The 17,959-nt window shown below is 40.2% G+C and overlaps 2 protein-coding genes across 3 annotated transcripts in view; both read right to left on the reverse strand.

Moving 5' to 3' along the window:
* Positions 1-9,182, reverse strand: part of dnah9l (dynein, axonemal, heavy polypeptide 9 like) — a 69,558-nt gene extending 60,376 nt beyond the window's left edge. Inside the window, exons 1-13 of the mRNA XM_073815272.1 lie at positions 8,473-9,182; positions 8,185-8,328; positions 7,564-7,712; positions 7,227-7,443; positions 6,097-6,196; positions 5,792-6,003; positions 5,453-5,695; positions 3,175-3,342; positions 2,970-3,086; positions 2,753-2,890; positions 2,357-2,481; positions 1,956-2,151; positions 1,343-1,447 (exon numbers count right to left, since the gene is read on the reverse strand). Of these exons, the coding sequence (XP_073671373.1) occupies positions 1,343-1,447; positions 1,956-2,151; positions 2,357-2,481; positions 2,753-2,890; positions 2,970-3,086; positions 3,175-3,342; positions 5,453-5,695; positions 5,792-6,003; positions 6,097-6,196; positions 7,227-7,443; positions 7,564-7,712; positions 8,185-8,328; positions 8,473-8,838 (2,280 nt within the window). The 5' untranslated portion in view covers positions 8,839-9,182. The remainder of the gene's footprint in view (positions 1-1,342; positions 1,448-1,955; positions 2,152-2,356; positions 2,482-2,752; positions 2,891-2,969; positions 3,087-3,174; positions 3,343-5,452; positions 5,696-5,791; positions 6,004-6,096; positions 6,197-7,226; positions 7,444-7,563; positions 7,713-8,184; positions 8,329-8,472) is intronic.
* A 3,198-nt stretch (positions 9,183-12,380) lies between these two features.
* On the reverse strand, positions 12,381-17,368 carry sp3b (Sp3b transcription factor). 2 transcript variants are annotated; one of them, XM_065240258.2, is made up of 6 exons: positions 16,932-17,368; positions 16,532-16,629; positions 14,549-15,725; positions 14,273-14,453; positions 13,986-14,182; positions 12,381-13,629 (listed from the first exon to the last, which is right to left on the reverse strand). In XM_065240258.2, exons 1-6 carry the CDS (start codon positions 16,936-16,938, stop codon positions 13,352-13,354), a joined length of 1,938 nt encoding a protein of 645 aa, XP_065096330.1. In that variant the 5' UTR covers positions 16,939-17,368; the 3' UTR covers positions 12,381-13,351. The 2 variants fall into 2 exon arrangements, with proteins under 2 accessions (XP_065096330.1, XP_065096331.1); XM_065240259.2 differs by having other exon boundaries at positions 16,893-17,366.
* Positions 17,369-17,959: the final 591 nt, after the last annotated feature.

Raw genomic sequence — 17,959 nt, forward strand, 5'->3', positions numbered from 1 at the left:
AGAAGACCAGCAATGATGGAAGTAAATAAACAGCGACTTATGTTTCAGTTTGAGTTAAATCACTCCTCAACTTGGCTCATCTTTGTTTTCACCGTCACAAACGGAAATACCTATGACGCAGTTTTTTTACCTGACGGGAGGGGTTCTGGTGGACCAATCACAGCGCTTGTGGTCCGCGTAGATCTGACGTGCTGTTAAAATTTTTGCAAGGTGCACTTCAGGCTATGCAGAGCTACGCACAGGCTATGGATAGCCTACGCAACTTACGCACGACTTAAAATCGGGCTTAAGTCCACAGCTCACCCCTCCCTTTCACAATGCATAGAGAAGCTACGGTAGCCGCCACAGGACAAACATGTCATCGTCTGAGACAACGTAGTGACAAAACACAATCTATAGAACAGTTATGCCAAGTTCAGAGTGCATGATTTTTAAACTAGTCGCGTCACAGATGTTTTCACACTGCATGACTTTCTGGGGTAATGTACAGTCGCTGCTGTTTCAGACTGCCTGATGGATTGGTGACAGGGGGCTTCACACTGCATGACTTTACCATAGGAAGAATAGCTGATAATTTTGTTACGGTCCACAAACTGTCTCACAACCAAACGCGAAGGAAACAATGTGAGGGAACGCGTGCAAGACCGGAGTTCTCACGTGAGACTGGGATTATTATTAAAATTGGCAGCCCCAAGAAGCTTACCATACAAATTGCACGTGCGGCCATTTGCAGCAGAAAGAAGAAAAAGAAATAAAGATTACGAAGGAGGAAATGGTCCTCCCCGAACTTCCAGCTGTCCTGTATGTTCCTCTCTCATTGGCTGTAGGTCATCGCCGATGTTATTTTCAGTCAAAACACATTTTACACATCATGATTTTGAATCGCTGACAGGTCCAGATATTTAGCATGCCAAATATCTCGCGGGTGTCGGCGACTCGTCTGCGATTCTCTCAGATCACGTCTTTGATAATTCACACTGTGTGATTGTCACTCGCGTGCACGAGCTTCGGTTTGCCTTTGATTTTGGCCTTAGGCGAGTCAAAATCAGGGCTAAAATCGTGCAGTCTGAACTCTGCATTAGTTTCTTTATGGCTACTGTAGAAACATGCTAATACAAAATGGCGACTTCCATCTAGTTGTATGTATATATAAAAACGGCTCATACAAAGGTAAAAAAAAACATAACAGTTCATTATGTAAGGGCTATATCACCACTGATAAAATGTGTATATTATATTGCATTTCTTTCAAGAGATCCTTCTGAAAGTTACACATTGCACCTTTAAAAGAAAACATGGTTTCTTAAAATATTGGCCAACCATAATGACACATATGTCTTACCATGTGAAGTGTTTCCCGTTTAGAGTACAGACTCACAGCTGCCTTGGGAATGTTGTCGTTCTTCAAAATTCCAAGATACTTAACTTCCCTTAATACCGATGTCAACTACAGCATGCACACAACACAATGTAAACACATAAAAAGAACATAAATATTTGACCTGTGTATATCTATATATGTGTAACTTGCTGCCAAGATGCTGAGGTGTTGATGGTCATCCTGGCTTTTTTAGATTCTCACTATTGATGGTTTATTGACATAAGACTTTAAAAGTGTCCAAAAGGGTTCAATTCTCTACACTTTAATTTTTTTAAGTTGCACTTAAATTTTAAGTATAATCCACTTGTATTTACAAGTCATTTCAACTTTGTTTTTTTTTTGACAAGTGATGAGTTACTGTAACTTATAAAATAAAGTTTAATAAGCTTATGTTATTTTTAACTTTACAGTTAAAGTAACAGCAACTTCACCAGTCAAGATTCAAAATCTAAGTTGAAATGACTTGTAAATCCAAGTTGTTTATATTAAAACATAAAGTGCAATTTTTTTTACAGTGGTTTGCTTAAGGATGAGAAGTTTCTATATAAATACAATATTAAACATATGTTCTTACAGCAGGGTTAAAGTTCACGCTGTACAGTCTGCTCTCCTTATCCAATAAGAGCAATGGGTCATTCAGATGGGCGTGACACAATTCGTCCAATCCAGTGCTCCAATTAGTGTAGATTTCCTCATCGAGCTGATCCAGAACCTCCAGTACACCTTCACACACCCGCAACACCTGCTTTGCTTCAGGACTGTCTAGTGGCCTAACACACGCGCACACACACACGCACACACGCACACACGCACACACACACACACACACACACACACACACACACACACACACAAGTTGTTTTAATTTTATGCTGCAATTTTGTTTACAGTGATACAGGTACAACATATGTTACATTATTTAATATGGTACCAGTATCAAAATGGTGTGTGTATGTGTGGGGTGGGCTTATTTACATATGCGTAAGCTGGCTGAGTTTACTGCGGCTGGACAAGATCCGTTCTCTGAGTTCTTGAGACCATTTGAGGTTACCAGCAACATATGGCATGTTTTTAGCAAGAATGGGACAGCCAGTCCGTAACTACAAACAAAACACAAACAGCAGCACTAAGTCAAAAGTCAATCGGCAAATGTTTTTTATTTAAGATTCAAAGCGTCTTTCAAGAAACATTAGAGAGGATATCCCATCAAAGATCCTGCAACCTTTCTGTAATCAGCCCAGATCCCAGAATAGTTTCATGTACTAATACCCATATATTAAGTTCACCATACTGTATGTGACCCAGTACATGAAAACCCAGCTTTTGCGATTTAGTGTTTGCTATTAATAACAAATTCGTGTCCTCACAGACCTTCTCTCTCTGTGTGTCCAGTATGTGTTGACAGAGGTCCACCTCTTCTTGAAACATCACCACCAGCTGATTATAGTTTGGTGCGAAAAGTTGGTGAACCCTCGGCCTCTCCAACAAAGCACCAAAGATCTGCAGGAGCTGTGCATACAGATTTTAAACAGCATGGACTCCAAAAGATTTTGATAGAGAGAGGAACGATTACAAACACCCATTTTACCTTAAAAGCAGACTCTAAGCCCAGAGAATGTTGGAAAGCCAGGTTTATTACTGTTCCCAGTCTCTGATCGAAATCTCTGTACTGTTCCATTAATCGATTATAATCACGCACAAACTCCTAAAACACAACAGAAATAGATTATTTCTATATGAATATGTGTAAAATATGTGAGTGCATATATTTGTGTAGGTGTGTCAATCAATACTTTATTGTTGTAGTCGAGTGGATCATATTTGCTCTCTCTTAGAGTTCTCCAGCTGTCCAGGAATTCGTCATTCATGCTGTACACCATCTCACTGAGAATTTTCCCTCTGGAGCCGCCCAATTCCACCCGCTCCAACTTCAGAAAGTCAAGAGCTGAGGCAAACAACTCCTGATATAGACAAACACATCATAGATAAACCGGTATTTGTGACCCAGTCTGTGAAAATCCATTTTTACATAAAATCATCTTATATAATGTAAAAAACATTATGTGAAAATATGACCTTGATATCTTTAATACTGACTAAGCCCATGTCAAAGATTGAAATCATTGTGAAATCAGTCTAATCTAATAATTAGATTATGAATTCATTTACAGACAGGGTCACATTTTTAAGTAAATTTCATTCACAAAGCTAATTCAAAGTTCTTTACATAAAATTGTTTTAAAGAACAAAAAACAATATATTTAAAAGGGAATGATTGAAAATTATAATAAAAACTGATACATAAAAATAAAACATATAAATAATAAAAACTGTTTAAAAATACAACAGGTTCACAGAGACCCTAGGTTAAATGCTGGCCAGGGTCATATGACGATCCTGTTTTTATGACCCTCCCTACTTTTCTGTCTACTTCTACTACTATACTTTTAGATTAAAAAAAACGTACACAATGTACCCAAAGTGTGCATATTAGTACCTCAAAGGTACATACTGGTACCTCACAGGTACACATCTGTACCTAAATTATACATATTAGGACCTTTTTAAAGAATACCGCCATCTATAATTAAAATAGATATTAAATAAAATTTATTTAAATTTTTAAAAATTAATAATTTAAGAAACAAATTCATAATTTATTTTATAAATAATACAATTAAATATTAAATGTAATTAAAACCAAAATAATAAATTAAAATAATAATAAAAATATGAATTAAGAGTCATCTAAAATAAATGATTCTCTGAAAACTTTAAGAAACCTAAATTAATTATTTGTTACCGAGCCCCTAAGGTGACATTGGAGTAAAAAAATCTATAGTTTAGTTTCATGTGCTCACGTGAAGCTATCGCGCGAGCACATGAAACTATCGCGCGTGAAAGCGAAAGTTTCACGTGCACGGGCGATAGTTTCACGCGAGCACGCAATAGTTTCACGCGAGCACACGAAACTAAACTTTTAAAAAAAATTCTGCACATGAAGGTTTCACGTGAGCACATGAAGGTTTCACGTGAGCACATGAAGGTTTCACGTGAGCACATGAAAGTTTCACGTGAGCACATGAAAGTTTCACGTGAGCACATGAAAGTTTCACGTGAGCACATGAAAGTTTCACGTGAGCACATGAAACTAAACTTTATTTAATTTTTGCTCTATGTCCCCTTAGGGGCTCCGTACTAATCAGATCTTGATGGACAAATTCAAATCAACCCCTGCCTTATTGCATTTCAGAAGCCGGTTGTCAGGATTTGCGGACACAAGACACGAACCCAAATGCAGACATTTTGACAACAAAGGGATTTATTAACAGAGAGGGTAAAGCAGAAAAACAAAACCCATGAGGGGGCAAAACAAGACAAGGGAAGACACAACGCTAAACTAACACTAAACTTAACAAATCAAACAATAAACTTTTCAAAACATAAAACAGGCAATGACTAGACTTGACTATACTTACTACAACCAACAAGATATGTGACAAGACGAACGTGCACAGAACAGCAAACACAAGGACAATAAATAGGGACAGAGCAAATTACATACACCTGGAAAATAATCACAAGTAAGGGATCGGGGAAAAAGTGACGAGACCCGGCAAATGCGTGGTCAGAATAAACCAATACTAAACCACGCATCTCCCACATAGAACATATGTACTGTCGGAACCCTGCCATGCTAAACTAGATCTAAATACCAACAAGGATCTGGCAGGATTCTGACACCGGTTTCATTCGGATATACGTCACAACGGGGAAAATTAGGCAATCTATACTTCAGTTTCATGGCGACTTTAAGCATACAGTAAACTCAATATGCATAATTTTGTAATGACTGCAAATACTTTTTTTTTTATAAATTTTTTAAGAAAACAACTTTTTATCTTAGGTCATTTTAAAGTATTTTAGTTATTTGTACTGGGGAAGTAAGATTCATATTTGCAGTGCAGGTACTCTATTCACCTAACCTAGTGTAATAGTGTGATATTTGATTACGTTCAACTTACGTTCATCTTTATCAGATAATTCTCAATATTGCACACACAAACACACCTCGATCATGTGCAGTCTCTTCATGATACAGTCAGTGCGATGAAACACAAGCTCAGATGGGAAGTCCCAGGGTTTGACTGTGTGTCCTGGGCGGCCGTAGGGTCCAGTGGGTGTCAGCTTGTCCCTGTGCTGCCGAAAACTCCTCTTGAACGCACAAAACACCTGGATCGCTTTCCGAACCCTTTCCACACCCTCCTCTAATTCCATTTTGAAGAGCTCCTCAGGAATCAGATACAGAGATGCCTGCAGAACCACACACACAAGATAAAATCCTTTTTTGTTTCCTTTTCATTCAAATTTTATACTTCTAACATTAAGGAATTCACATAAAATACGCACCTTCTCTATGAGCAGGTTGCAAAACTCGGTAAGCAAAATGACAATGCGTGTAGGGTGACAGTAGAAGCGTGAATGTGTCCAGATGAGAGAAAATGTGTGAAACAGAGCGGGGATCAGACGTTCCAGATCGGTGAAGATCCGTTCTTCAAATGCAGCTATGGGTCGCCGCAATGTACGCAAGTGCAGATCTATGTCCTCAGCCTCCACCACCGCTACATAGTAAGCATGTCATATATCACCACATGCAAATCATGCATTATACATAAAAAAAGAGTGTGTGAATACATTTCAGAAGCTGTGATTACCGTGATTGACTTTCTGAATTATGTCGAAGAAAGGAGCGTAATAACTGCTGTTTATCCTCTGCAAAATTTCGAGCACCTGATCAACCTTTGGGTTCTGCAGCTACACACATAAAGCTGGATTCAGTTACAGTCTATACAATGTAATATATCACACATTAAAGGATTAGTCCATTTTCTTAAAAAAAATCCAGATAATTTACTCACCATCATGTCATCCAAACTGCTGATGTCTTTCTTTGTTCAGTCGAGAAGAAATTATGTTTTTTGAGAAAAACATTCCAGGATTTTTCTCATTTTAATGGACAACACTTAACAGTTTTAATGCAGTTTAAAATTGCAGTTTAAAGGACTCTAAATGATCCCAAATGAGGCATAAGGGTCTTATTTAGCGAAACGATTGTCATTGTTGGCAAGAAAAATAAAAATATGCACTTTTAAACCACAACTTCTCATCTTCCTCCGTTCGTATGACAAGCCAGCGCGACCTTACGTAATTGCGTAATGTTGTCGAAAGGTCACGTGTTATATATATGAAACGCACATTTGCAAACCATTTTAAACAATAAACTGACACAAAGACATTAATTAGTATCATTCAACATACAACAATGTCAGAACGGTCCTCTTTCTCCACACTTGTAAACACTGGGGCGTAGTTTCGATACGTCATCCATGACCTCTTGACGTGATGACGTATTACGTGAGGTCGCAATGGCTTGTCATACGAACGGAGGAAGATGAGAAGTTGTGGTTTAAAAGTGCATATTTTTTATTTTTCTTGCCAAAAATGAAAATCATTTCACTAGATAACACCCTTATGCCTCGTTTAGAGTCTTTGAAACTGCAATTTTAAACTGTATAAAAACTCTTAAGTGTTGGGATCTATTAAAGTCCATTAAAATGAGAAAAATCCTGGAATATTTTTTTTTTAAACATAATTTCTTCTCGACTGAACAAAGAAAGACATCAACATTTTGGATGACATGGTGGGGAGTAAATTATCTGGATTGTTTTTTTTTTTAAGAAAATGGACTAATCCTTTAAGTTTCTTTTTTCAACTTTTACTAAAAAGATACAAAAACACAATGCACATTTAGTTTCAGTAATGTAAAAATACACAAAAGACACACATAATTGCTCTTCATTTCCACCTGTTTCTGGATTCCTAATAAATTTGCTTTCTGCTTAGCCCAGAAACTGAGCTCCACCGTGGGGCCCGGGTGGTCCCCGTCGTGCAGGAGCTTAGAAGAGTCCTGCTGCAGCACAGAGCCCATCAGCTGACACCACTGAATCACCATGGTCTCAATTGAGTACAATAATGCCCTGTCTATCAGACACAAATCCGAGCTACACACACAAACACACACACACACACACACACACACAAACAAACAAATGTTACAGGCTTTTATAAACTTTTCTAATGTTAAAGCTAAGGATGATGAACTGACATCCACTCAATCATACCTGAGCTGTTCTTGGTCTTTTCTTTCCACACACAGCGGCAGGGGCAGAAGGATTTGACCTTGAGCTCGTCCTCTCAGTGTGACTGCTTGACCTTGCAGATGCTCAAGGTGTCTGCAAACATCCTGACCGACTACCCGAGGCCAGGCAGACTGATTCAGTGGACATCCAAGGATGGAGACCAACACCTACATGAAAACTCTACACTTGTAAAACTGCATGATTTAAAAGTTTTCCTAGTGTCTATTAAATTAGCCAAGGTTTTTATTATAGTAAAAGCGTAGTAACTGTGATTTGGGGAGTATTGGTTAATTTGTGTTATACCACAGGGCTGTTGAATGCTTTATACTGATTGGTTGAGAAATGGGTGTTGATTATTTTTCTGTAAACCTGTCAAATGTCTTAAAAATAGACACCAGAGCAATGTTTTTGTGTAAACAATGTAACCGTGGTAAAAGCAGTATAATAGACTCTGGTCCTTTGAATTATTCAAAGGACCGGAGTCTATTATACTGCTTATACCATGGTTAAACTGTGTAGTCGCCATTCTGTAGTAAAACCATGGTTAATTTGCAGATTGAATGACATCATAATATACAACTTTAACTTCTTCATTCCAGTTACCTGCGAGATGATCACAGGAGCAAAATCCATGGGTTGCGCAGGAACCTCTCCGAGCCAGAGCTGGGATCTAAATGAGGTTTTGGAGATGACACCTTTTCTTTTCTTAAGCACACACAGATGCTTGGTCTTCCAGGAAGAGTAGCTCTTATGGGGCGAAAAGACGGATGTAGTGCTTTCAGAAGCGAAAGCACTCGAAACAAGTGATAACTTATTTCGAATACCAAAAGCCGATCAGTTCACCAAACATGAGAAACACTTGCAACATGTAGAACAAAGTCAGATAATCTGTTTTTTTTTTTGTTCGGAAAGCAGGACAACATGGAAGAATGTCTGTGTGCGTTGGTGGTATATACTCACCTGTTCATCTCCTGCATGCAGTGTTCCTCCCGGTCCCATGAACAAAATCAAATACTCTCGCCAGCTCTGGTCCAGGAAGTCAATGAGGGTTCTTTGGTTCTCCTCCAGACCGATAAAACGGTTCCACTTGTCCGTTTTGACCCGTAGAACACTGAAGGCCTGTTCTCTAAGGAAGTCCACACGTTCATCAGAGACAGCGCTCATTTTCACCTGCTCCAAAGGAAGTCGGACACCAGGCTCTGCCATGCTGACAAAGACAAAGTTGATGTTGAAGATGTTTCCGTCAAAAAACACCATGCAATTTCAGTGTCAAACTGGAAGGGAGTGAATATTTACCTCTACCAGACTTGCGTCTCTCTGAGTCTGATCTTGCTGTCAAAATATTATCATTACCTTTCCACCACGAAAAGTCTTCATGTGCACATATATACTGGGAGTTATCTGCTGTCTTCAGTTGTGGGAAACTGAAACCCTCCTGTAGGTCAGTCAGGTCACTATGGCAACAGGATCAATGGCCATTTTGTACCTGTACCTGTGTTGTGCGTGTGCCTGTAAGAAACTCACAACTGGTGTTAATGAAACCTGAGCGTGCAATTGAAATACCTTCAAAGGTATCATGTTGGCATACATGCACTGTGCAACTTGATACCCAGACACATCAAGTGGTATAGCTTAGATATGATGCGCAGTCAATATTGAAACAAATTAAGACTATTTTAAGATGATGAAGGCATAGTGCATTGATTAAAAGTACTATTAAAGAGCACCTATTGTCCGATTCACGTTTTTTAATTTCCTTTGGTGTGTAAGTGTGGATTAGTACATGTTAACGATATGTAAAAGGTACAAACCCCAAAGTAAAGATGACACGAGTTACCGTCTCCAACGTGAATCTGTTTTCTTGGACTTCAACAAACACACAGATTGTAGGCAACAGTTTGATCCCTGGGATTGCTGATGTAGTAAAGGCCGACATTATCATAAATCCTCCCGCTTCGGACTTACAGATTGTAAGATAACTCCTGTAAGCATTGCATTGTGACCGAATCTTTTAAACATGGTAAGGAGCGTCACGTTTCCGAATGATGTCAGAGGTATTCAGGCCAATCACCACGTAGAGATTAGCTTGGCCAATCAGGGACACATTGCTTTTCAAATCCGTGCGTTTTAGGGAGAGAGTGAAATTTGGAGCTACAAATATGTACGGTATGTGGAAAATAATGTGTTTTTTAACCATAAACTACGCAAACACATTGTGTTATACCAAATACACAAAATAATGTTGTTTTTAGCAATGAAATAGGTGCATTAATTATTTTCTTAAAGTATTTTAAAGCCGCATTCAGACAGCCAGACTCATTGAAACGCGTCTTTCAATGAGGCGTTTCTAAATCTGCTTGTCAAAAACAAATGAGTAACATCCACGCCAGTAACTGACGAGAGAAGGATGTGAACTCCACTGCTTGGTTCTCATTGGTAGTCGCTCCCGAAATTCGCTTGACATTTGCATAAAGTTAAACTTCTAAACTTTCTGGCGTCGCTGGACACGCCCATTCGGTCGCCAACGGTCACTTTCGCTCGTGCCGCCGGAAGTCGCCCGGTTTCCATTGATCTGCTACTGCTTGTCACTGGCTGTCTGAATGGGGCGTAAGGTTAAGTATACTGTGTACACATATAAGTATGCTAACTTTTGTTGTAAATGGATTAACCAAGAAATTACAATTAACAATAACATTATTTATCTTAAAATTTAGGGCACATTTCTTTTATTTACTTTTATTTATAGTGGACCCTTACCTTTACACCCCATCTTTATTGACTTATTATTATTTGACTGAACAGCAAAATAAAAGATGCTTTACAGAAAATTATTTTTTAAAAGCTAAATTTGTGGTTACAACTAATAATAAATATGCTTAATGTAGTTAAAGCATGCTTTATTTTCTTAAGGGCAAATCACTAAATAGGCTTTGCTAGATAATAAATTACATATCAACATGATGTTAAGAACAGAAGTAAGCAGTGTTTGGTCTTTAAACATGGCAAATAACACATACCGGCTTCTGTCTGATGTTGGTGAGGTATTTATGCTGTCCATTTTGTTTTAAACACGCAACATTCAGTGTTTATTTTTCTTTTTTGTTGCCGCGCGCTAATTTTCCAGTCGAGTTTTTCAGCGCTAGCGACATCTTGTGGACGTTGATTGTATTGCATCAAATGAGTCAAAGAGACCAAAATTCTACATTGTTTAATATAATTGTAAACTGCTTTGCGGGCCGGATAAAAGTGCCCGGCTGTGCCAAGTCACCCGCGAGCCCTATTTTGGCCCGCTTTGATAGGTTTTTTCGACTTCACGAGATGCTGCGCCTGCGCAGACCTTCTGCCGTATGACAAATGCGGTTCTGGCTAGAGAGGATACAACTAAGGCCAAAACTCGCGAGATGTTGGGTTTAGGGTTAGGTTTGGATACGGATGAAAACAGCGGTTCTTGCTAGATATAAACACAACTACGGCCTTAATATCGTAAAGGTTTTGGTTTAGGGTTAGATTTGTGGGTAGGATTAGAATGAAAACAGCGCTCATCCGGCGAGATTTCGACCGTAGCTGTATTCCTTCTAGCCACAACTATAAACTATTGCGCATGTTTAATTTTTGTGATTTGCTGTTTTCTGCATACAATCATCCTATATAGCACAAATAATATTCTGTGAAAAATAACTTATTTTTTTTATCTTTAATACTGACTGAATAAGGCCATATAATAGAGAATGTGAAATCAATGTTTTTACTACGACCATGGTTTTACTACAAATAAATGCTATTTTTGCCATGGTATTTATAGTAAAACTGGTTATACATTGTAGCCAAACCAATTTTATTATTATAATTATTATTACAATTTTACTATAATTAAATCATAGTTAACTTTCGTGTAACGTTAGGTGTTTCAATATCAGCGGCGCTTTTTAATACACGAGATCCCTGAATTTACATAAAACATACTCGACAAAATAATTTCTTATGAAATTAGTGAAAGCATAAAACATTTAGCTAAAACATGTTCTTGTGAAAACTTTGAAATGAACGAGAAACACAAAGTGTTTACATTACATAAAGACAAACAATTGCAAAAGAACAACCTACAAAAGATAAATATAAAAAATATTTTAATAATGTTGTGTTTTTGCTAAATAACCAAGCTCCCAAGGCACTTAGTGAGAATTTATAGAGCTTTGTTTTCATCTTCTAAATTTTTCACAACTCGTGATACTTTAAATTAACATTCAAATGCTTTAATACTACATTATGTGTAGAAGATAACCTCAATATGATAGAGCCTGCCAATCAACATTACAGCGCCACCCTCGGGTTTAATTTCATAACGACAGAAAGTGGCGGTTTCCCAGACAGGGATTAGACTAGTCCTAGACTAAAATAAATTTAAGAGCTGTCCAAACTGAAAACAATTTGCACTGCCATATCTTAAAATACATCAGTTCCCTTTGTTTTCTCTAAATGCACACAAGTAATATTTTTAGTAAGGCATGTGTGTTAAAACTAGCAATATTTCCTTATTAAACTAAGGCCTAATCCTGGTTTAAAATAATCCCTGTCTGGGAAACCACCCCTAAACGTTTGACAAGTGTTCTGTCAAGTTATCTGAATGCAAAACTTGGAAGTTTGATGCCTCCCTCCCCAAAACAATTCATTACCAGCCGCCACTTACCATTAATATATAAATTTTGTATTTGAACAGTAGTGTTAAGATATTTTGTTTTCACCACGCACACACACACACACACACATTAACACAAAAATGAATTATTTGGATACACACATTTAGTTATGAATAGTCGTAGGAAGGTTTCTGTCTTTAATTGTGTTCCATTTAAAGAAAGAAGTTGTACAAAAGTAACATCAAATTTTACATGTTTAAAAAGTAATCAAAATGAGGAGTCTTTGATACAACAGAATCAATATTAGACTACATAAATTGTGGCTATAAACAGCTTGGGGCTGAAGAAAACAAAAAGAAACGGAAGAAGAGACGTTATGAATGTTATAGGTATAATCTGAAGAGCAATAAGAACGATACAAGAAAAGAAAGTTTATTACACGATTGTGTTTGCATTCGCTGCCTGATGTCTTGTTTGAGTTGCACGTGGGTGGCAGACACAGAAAATCCCTCCAACATGATCCGGAGGACAAGACCAAGAGCGCAAAGACCAATAACATGACATCAAATAAAATAAATGCAGAGCGAAGACACAATTGGACGAAGGCCAGCTGAGAGGGAATGGGATTAAAATGGACAGATCATGAGTAAGTTTCCCTCGCAGCGGACCGTGTCCTCCTCCTGCCAACATTCTCACAGAGCCTCCCTGACATCACTCACTCAAACACGCACATATCCTGGCTTTCCGTGTACCATAACGTCCAATTCACAAAACACTCTCTCAAATGCTCGGCCCCTGAACAAATACATGAGCAAAAGTAAAAACACATGCAACTCCAGCATTTTATACTACAGGTTATGATACAAAATAAGGCATTTCCGTGTATGTCTTTTTGTTTGTACGAGAGCGAGTTCACATGAGCACGTAGATGCTTGCGTGTATGTGTATGCGTGGAAACTGGAACCACATTTAATGTCATTTTTTTGCCTTGCTCGTACAAAAGACTGCTATTGAACTTAAATGGATAAGTCATTTTTAAAATATATATATTTATAATATATATATATATTTATCATATATATAAAAATTGATAGTGAAAAGCAGACGAGCTGTGAAAGTGGGCGGGATTGCGTTCACTCCATAACTTCACTGGCAGACACAGTGACCAGCTGGAGCGGGAGGTCGGAGTTTGAAAGGAGGTCCTGGGCGCCAGCCTGTTGCAGATTGGTCAGGATAAGTGTGGCTCCACCCCCCGTGATGATGGTGTCCGAGGGGGGTGCACCGTCTGTCTGACCAGCCACAGCGTTGGTGTTTAGCCCTTTTTTGTTCTGGTGAGTTTTAATGTGTTTGGCCAAATGGTCGCTGCGCATGAAACGTTTTGAGCACTCTGGACACACAAATTTCTTCTCTCCTGAAAAACAAATCAAATAGCTTGAAACAATGATTAAAAGAATAATATTGCCCCCCTCTTTAATGTTTGCAACAGAGAGCCCTAAATTGTGGACTAGACTTAACCAATCATCAAGTGCGCACACTATCTGACTAAAGGCAGCAATGAGAAACAGCCAATTAGAGAAAGAAAGACGAGTGCAACCAGCAGACTTTGCTCTTTTTCCATAGGGGAACATTCTCACACGCTCTACGGAAAGCCAATACGAGAGTAAACCAGTTTATACTTGTACGGCTTTCTCATGCATGACATAAAAACTGTATGAACCCTTCGGTGTGAATGCTTGTATTGTCCGAAATATTCCAGCGTATCTGTACCTGTGTGTGTTCTGCGGTGACGCTGGAGTTCGTCGCTGCGGGTGAACCGCTTTCCGCAGTAACTCCATGAGCAAATGAAGGGTCGCTCTCCTGAGTGCCAGCGCAGGTGAGCTCGCAGGTGAGATGTCTTACCGTACACCTTACCGCACCCTGGGATATGACAAATGTGTTGTTTCTTTTTCCCCATACCTGAACCTCTGAAATGGGAACACACATATACAGAATTATAGGGACGAGTTAATCTGGCTGTTAAAATCTGTGGTTTTGCATGAACAAGTGTGCATTACCTTCCTCCAGCCTCTTTGCAGTTAGGACACGTGCAGGCTACCCTACGCAGCCTCTTTCCCTCTTGCCCTGCCCCATCCATATCCTCCTCAACCAACCGCACACGAAGATGTGACAAATCACTGGGGTTCAGTGTGGAATTTGGCCAATCGTCTGACTCAGGCTCTTCTTTAATATGAATATCTGCAAAAAAGAAAGAGCGTATACAATTAACATACATACAAATAACATTATTATGTATTATGTGATTAAAAGTGCATGTGTGTATTCCTGCATACCCGAGTGGCCTTCTGTGTTATCATCTTGCTGGTACTGACCAACAGAGTTGACTGTAACTGTCTGAAGATTCGGGATCTGACCAACTCCCCCCGTGGTACCAGACTGCCCAAGAGAAAGGGTCTGCACCGGGGCAAGGGTTATCTGAGGGGACGAGACCCCACCAGCAGTCGGCAGCTGTAGATTTTGCAGGTTCTGAACTCCCTGGACCTGGAAGGTCTGCCACTGGATTTGCCCGGTGGGAGAGACGGTTTGGGCTTGAATTAGAAATGTACCAGCATTCAGCAGCTGCACGCTTTGTAGTGTCTGCGCTGATCCATCTGCCGACTGTGCAGGTAAAAGTTGCACTACCGGTTCGGTGCCAGCATTGTGGTTCTGCTGGATGTAGGACGGATCCTGCTGGCCGGCGGACACGGCAGTAGCTTGCGTGAGAACTCCGGTCCCGTCTATTGTTTCGGGCAGCGACGTCGTTGTAGAAGAGGTGGTCGTTGGCACGAAGGCATTAGCATTGTTGGCGTTGAGGTGCTCGGCACATTTTCCACCTCCGTTTTCACCCTGGTTCTCACTTGTTGCAGTGGTGGGACCGGTCATGATGAGCTGGCCATCTGCCGTTACACTTGTTGCAATGGTCTGAGCGCCAGCCAATCCCAGGGACTCGAGATCCATGTTACTCAAGCTATTTAACGGCACCAACGTGATATTGCCTGGCAGCCCCATGTTAGCGACAACCTGGCCCTGCGCACCAAACCCTGAGCCGGCCAGTGAGACGGTAGGAATCTGTTGTACATGCCCTGCTTGACTGAGTAGGCCCTGGAGGTCATTAGCACTGGTGGCGATTCCTTGCGTTCCATCCGGAAGGATAGCAATGTCTCCCAGGGTGCCTCCGTCTGCAGTGTGTGCTGCATAGCTTAATGACGCCCCATCCGTCCCCTGGAGCTGCGGTATGACCTGGTACTGCACCCCATTGGCACTGGTGCCATCTACACCAGCTGTAACAAAAATGGGCTGGGTCTGCCCGGCCATAGTCTGTAGTGGCACCACATATTGCCCATTGCTGCTCAGGAGTCCTCCGCTGGATACATGCACTACCGTTGTATCGTCTTTCGCTGAACTAACGGGTGTTAGAACCTCCCACCGATCAGAGGAGCCCGTCAACTGGATTGCTGTGAGGTCTGTGGTCTGTTGTAAGTGGCGAAAACATTTACATTTATGCATCAGGCAGACTTTTTATCCAAAATTACTTGCAGTGCATTCAAGGTATACATTTTTTCAGCATGCATGTTCCCTGGAAATCGAACCCATGACATTTGGGCACATTAATATGATTCGTAAAATATGCAAACCATTGTAAAAAGGAAAGACCAATAGTAATTTCAGAATTAAAGAAAGCAATGGATACAATTCATAATTTAACCGGTCTTTGTGGTAATTTTTAAATTAAAAAAAGTTCAACAAATCTATATAGAAAAAATAATCTCATTATTGCATGATCTTTATTGTTAATGGTTGCCACACAGGCTTTTATTTCTTTGTTTTATCGCAAACAATGGCGTCGTTTAACAGCTATGCATCTTCGCTAAAGGCAAAAAAAATATTTTTTAAGTCAAATATTTGTAACAAAGAGCTCGGTTTTTGCCAGCTCCGAGCACGTAGTCGCTCCAGGGGGGATGGTGGAGCTGTGGAGGATCTGTATCAGCCTGGGTAGGGGTGGAGGCTTTTCCCCGGTGGAGGGGTCCTCCCCTATCGTGGGGGTGACCCGGGATCACCGCAGGTAAAGCGGGCAAGGCGACGGTGGCGAGTCTATCCGACCCACAATGGGCGGGTTTAAAAGGGTAAGAAAGTGGGTGGCCGTACAAGCCGAAGGCTCACAGGAAGTGTTCGACTTTTCCCCTATTTTTAAAACGTGTGAACTTGACCAAAACATCACAACCCCTTGCAACCCCTCAGCGACGGGAAAGCGAGAAACCAAAAGGGGGATTTAATACCTGGTCCTGGGCGCCGCTGGCGGTCTGCAGAAAGTCACTCTGACTGCTGTCCACGTCCAAGGCAGCCATTTCCTGCTGTTTCGCTGGCTGTTCTGGGGCTAAGGAGACACAGCGAGAGAAAAAACTCAAAACAAATTCATGCTCAACGAACTCCCACCTCGAAAAGGCGGAGATTAAACACCAAACCGCCTGGAATTCAAACGAACCAGGCGGTTCTTTTGGCTTTTCCGTTGCCCGAGCAACAGCTTTAGAAATGTTTATTTTGTTAAAGTAAAGGCTAGCTGGCTAACGGTTAGCGTCGCCGCTGAGAAAGATTAAACAACTGAGCTAGCTCGCTTTGCTAATGGCTCTCCAAACTCACCGGCGGTGCTGTGCTTCGATCGGGCTAAGTGTTACGTACCAGTCATAGCGTGAAAAGGTAAAAAATCGGAGGTTTATCTTTTCATTTAAACTCCAAACATGATTGTTTTAATCAAAGGCGGGCTGTGATCGGAGATTCGAGTCGATTTTTTTCTTATTTTTGATTGACGGTGCGGGAAACACAAAAGGTGGGGCTTCGTAGAGTGCCAGTGAAATTTGCGTCACGTAGGCGGAAGACCCGCCTTTCTTCTTCGACGCGATTGGCTGTGTGATTCGACCCCTCGCGCTTTGAGTGGTGGAGCCGTATGTCTGTCAATTTCAACGCATAAGCGTTTCCTGTTTGTTGTTCCTCTCTTAGCAGATGCGGAGACTTTGGAAATAAGGCTGGAATTGTTAACATATGGCAGGAAGTTCGTTGCAACTTCAGTTTGGCCATTACAACGAAAACATGACACTATACGTATTGTAATCTATAATTGTAACACATTCAGTATGATTTCCAATGATCGTCGTAACTTTTTACACGGGCTCATTTCAGGTTAATATTAAAGTATATAAAACAAAATGACATTGGGCCAAAGTGTTAGATTTTTTATTTGTTTATAATGTAGATGTGATCCACAGTGCTGTTAGCCACAGCTTGCTTGAATTTACGTGACGGTTTAGCCACCTGGGTAAACAGAGCTTTGCGGAAACAGCTGTGGCTCCGGATGTCCTCAAGGCCCCGTATTATCAATCTGCCACTTTGTGTTTATTATCTCTTTGTTTTGCACACTTTAATTTTTTTACAAAATTATATTATATTTATGTTTCTTACAAATTTTCTCCTCCAATTAATAGCAAAGGAAACCAAGACATCTAAAAGTTTTCCCTAACATCAAAACACAGTCTTAATAACTACAGTATAATAACAAATAACTAAAAACCACTGTCTATAAACACCCCAACCCTAAACAACAGACAAGAATCAACTTCAGTGTTATTCTTTACAGCCAGGTAAGCCAGGTGGGTAGTTTTGGGGGGATGGGGAGCTGACCCCTCCCCCAATAATCAAAACTAGCAATTACA

This window comes from Paramisgurnus dabryanus, chromosome 7, assembly GCF_030506205.2.
Source record: "Paramisgurnus dabryanus chromosome 7, PD_genome_1.1, whole genome shotgun sequence".
Taxonomy (NCBI): domain Eukaryota; kingdom Metazoa; phylum Chordata; class Actinopteri; order Cypriniformes; family Cobitidae; genus Paramisgurnus; species Paramisgurnus dabryanus.

Bases quoted from the DNA above. Each gene is read 5' to 3' on its own strand.
- sp3b (XM_065240258.2), bottom strand. The intron at 15,726-16,531 runs GTATTAAATCCC...CACTTACAACAG, and splicing joins CCAGCGGCGCCCAGGACCAG to ACCACAGACCTCACAGCAAT. The intron at 14,183-14,272 runs GTAATGCACACT...TTCCCATTTCAG, and splicing joins TGCAAAGAGGCTGGAGGAAG to AGGTTCAGGTATGGGGAAAA.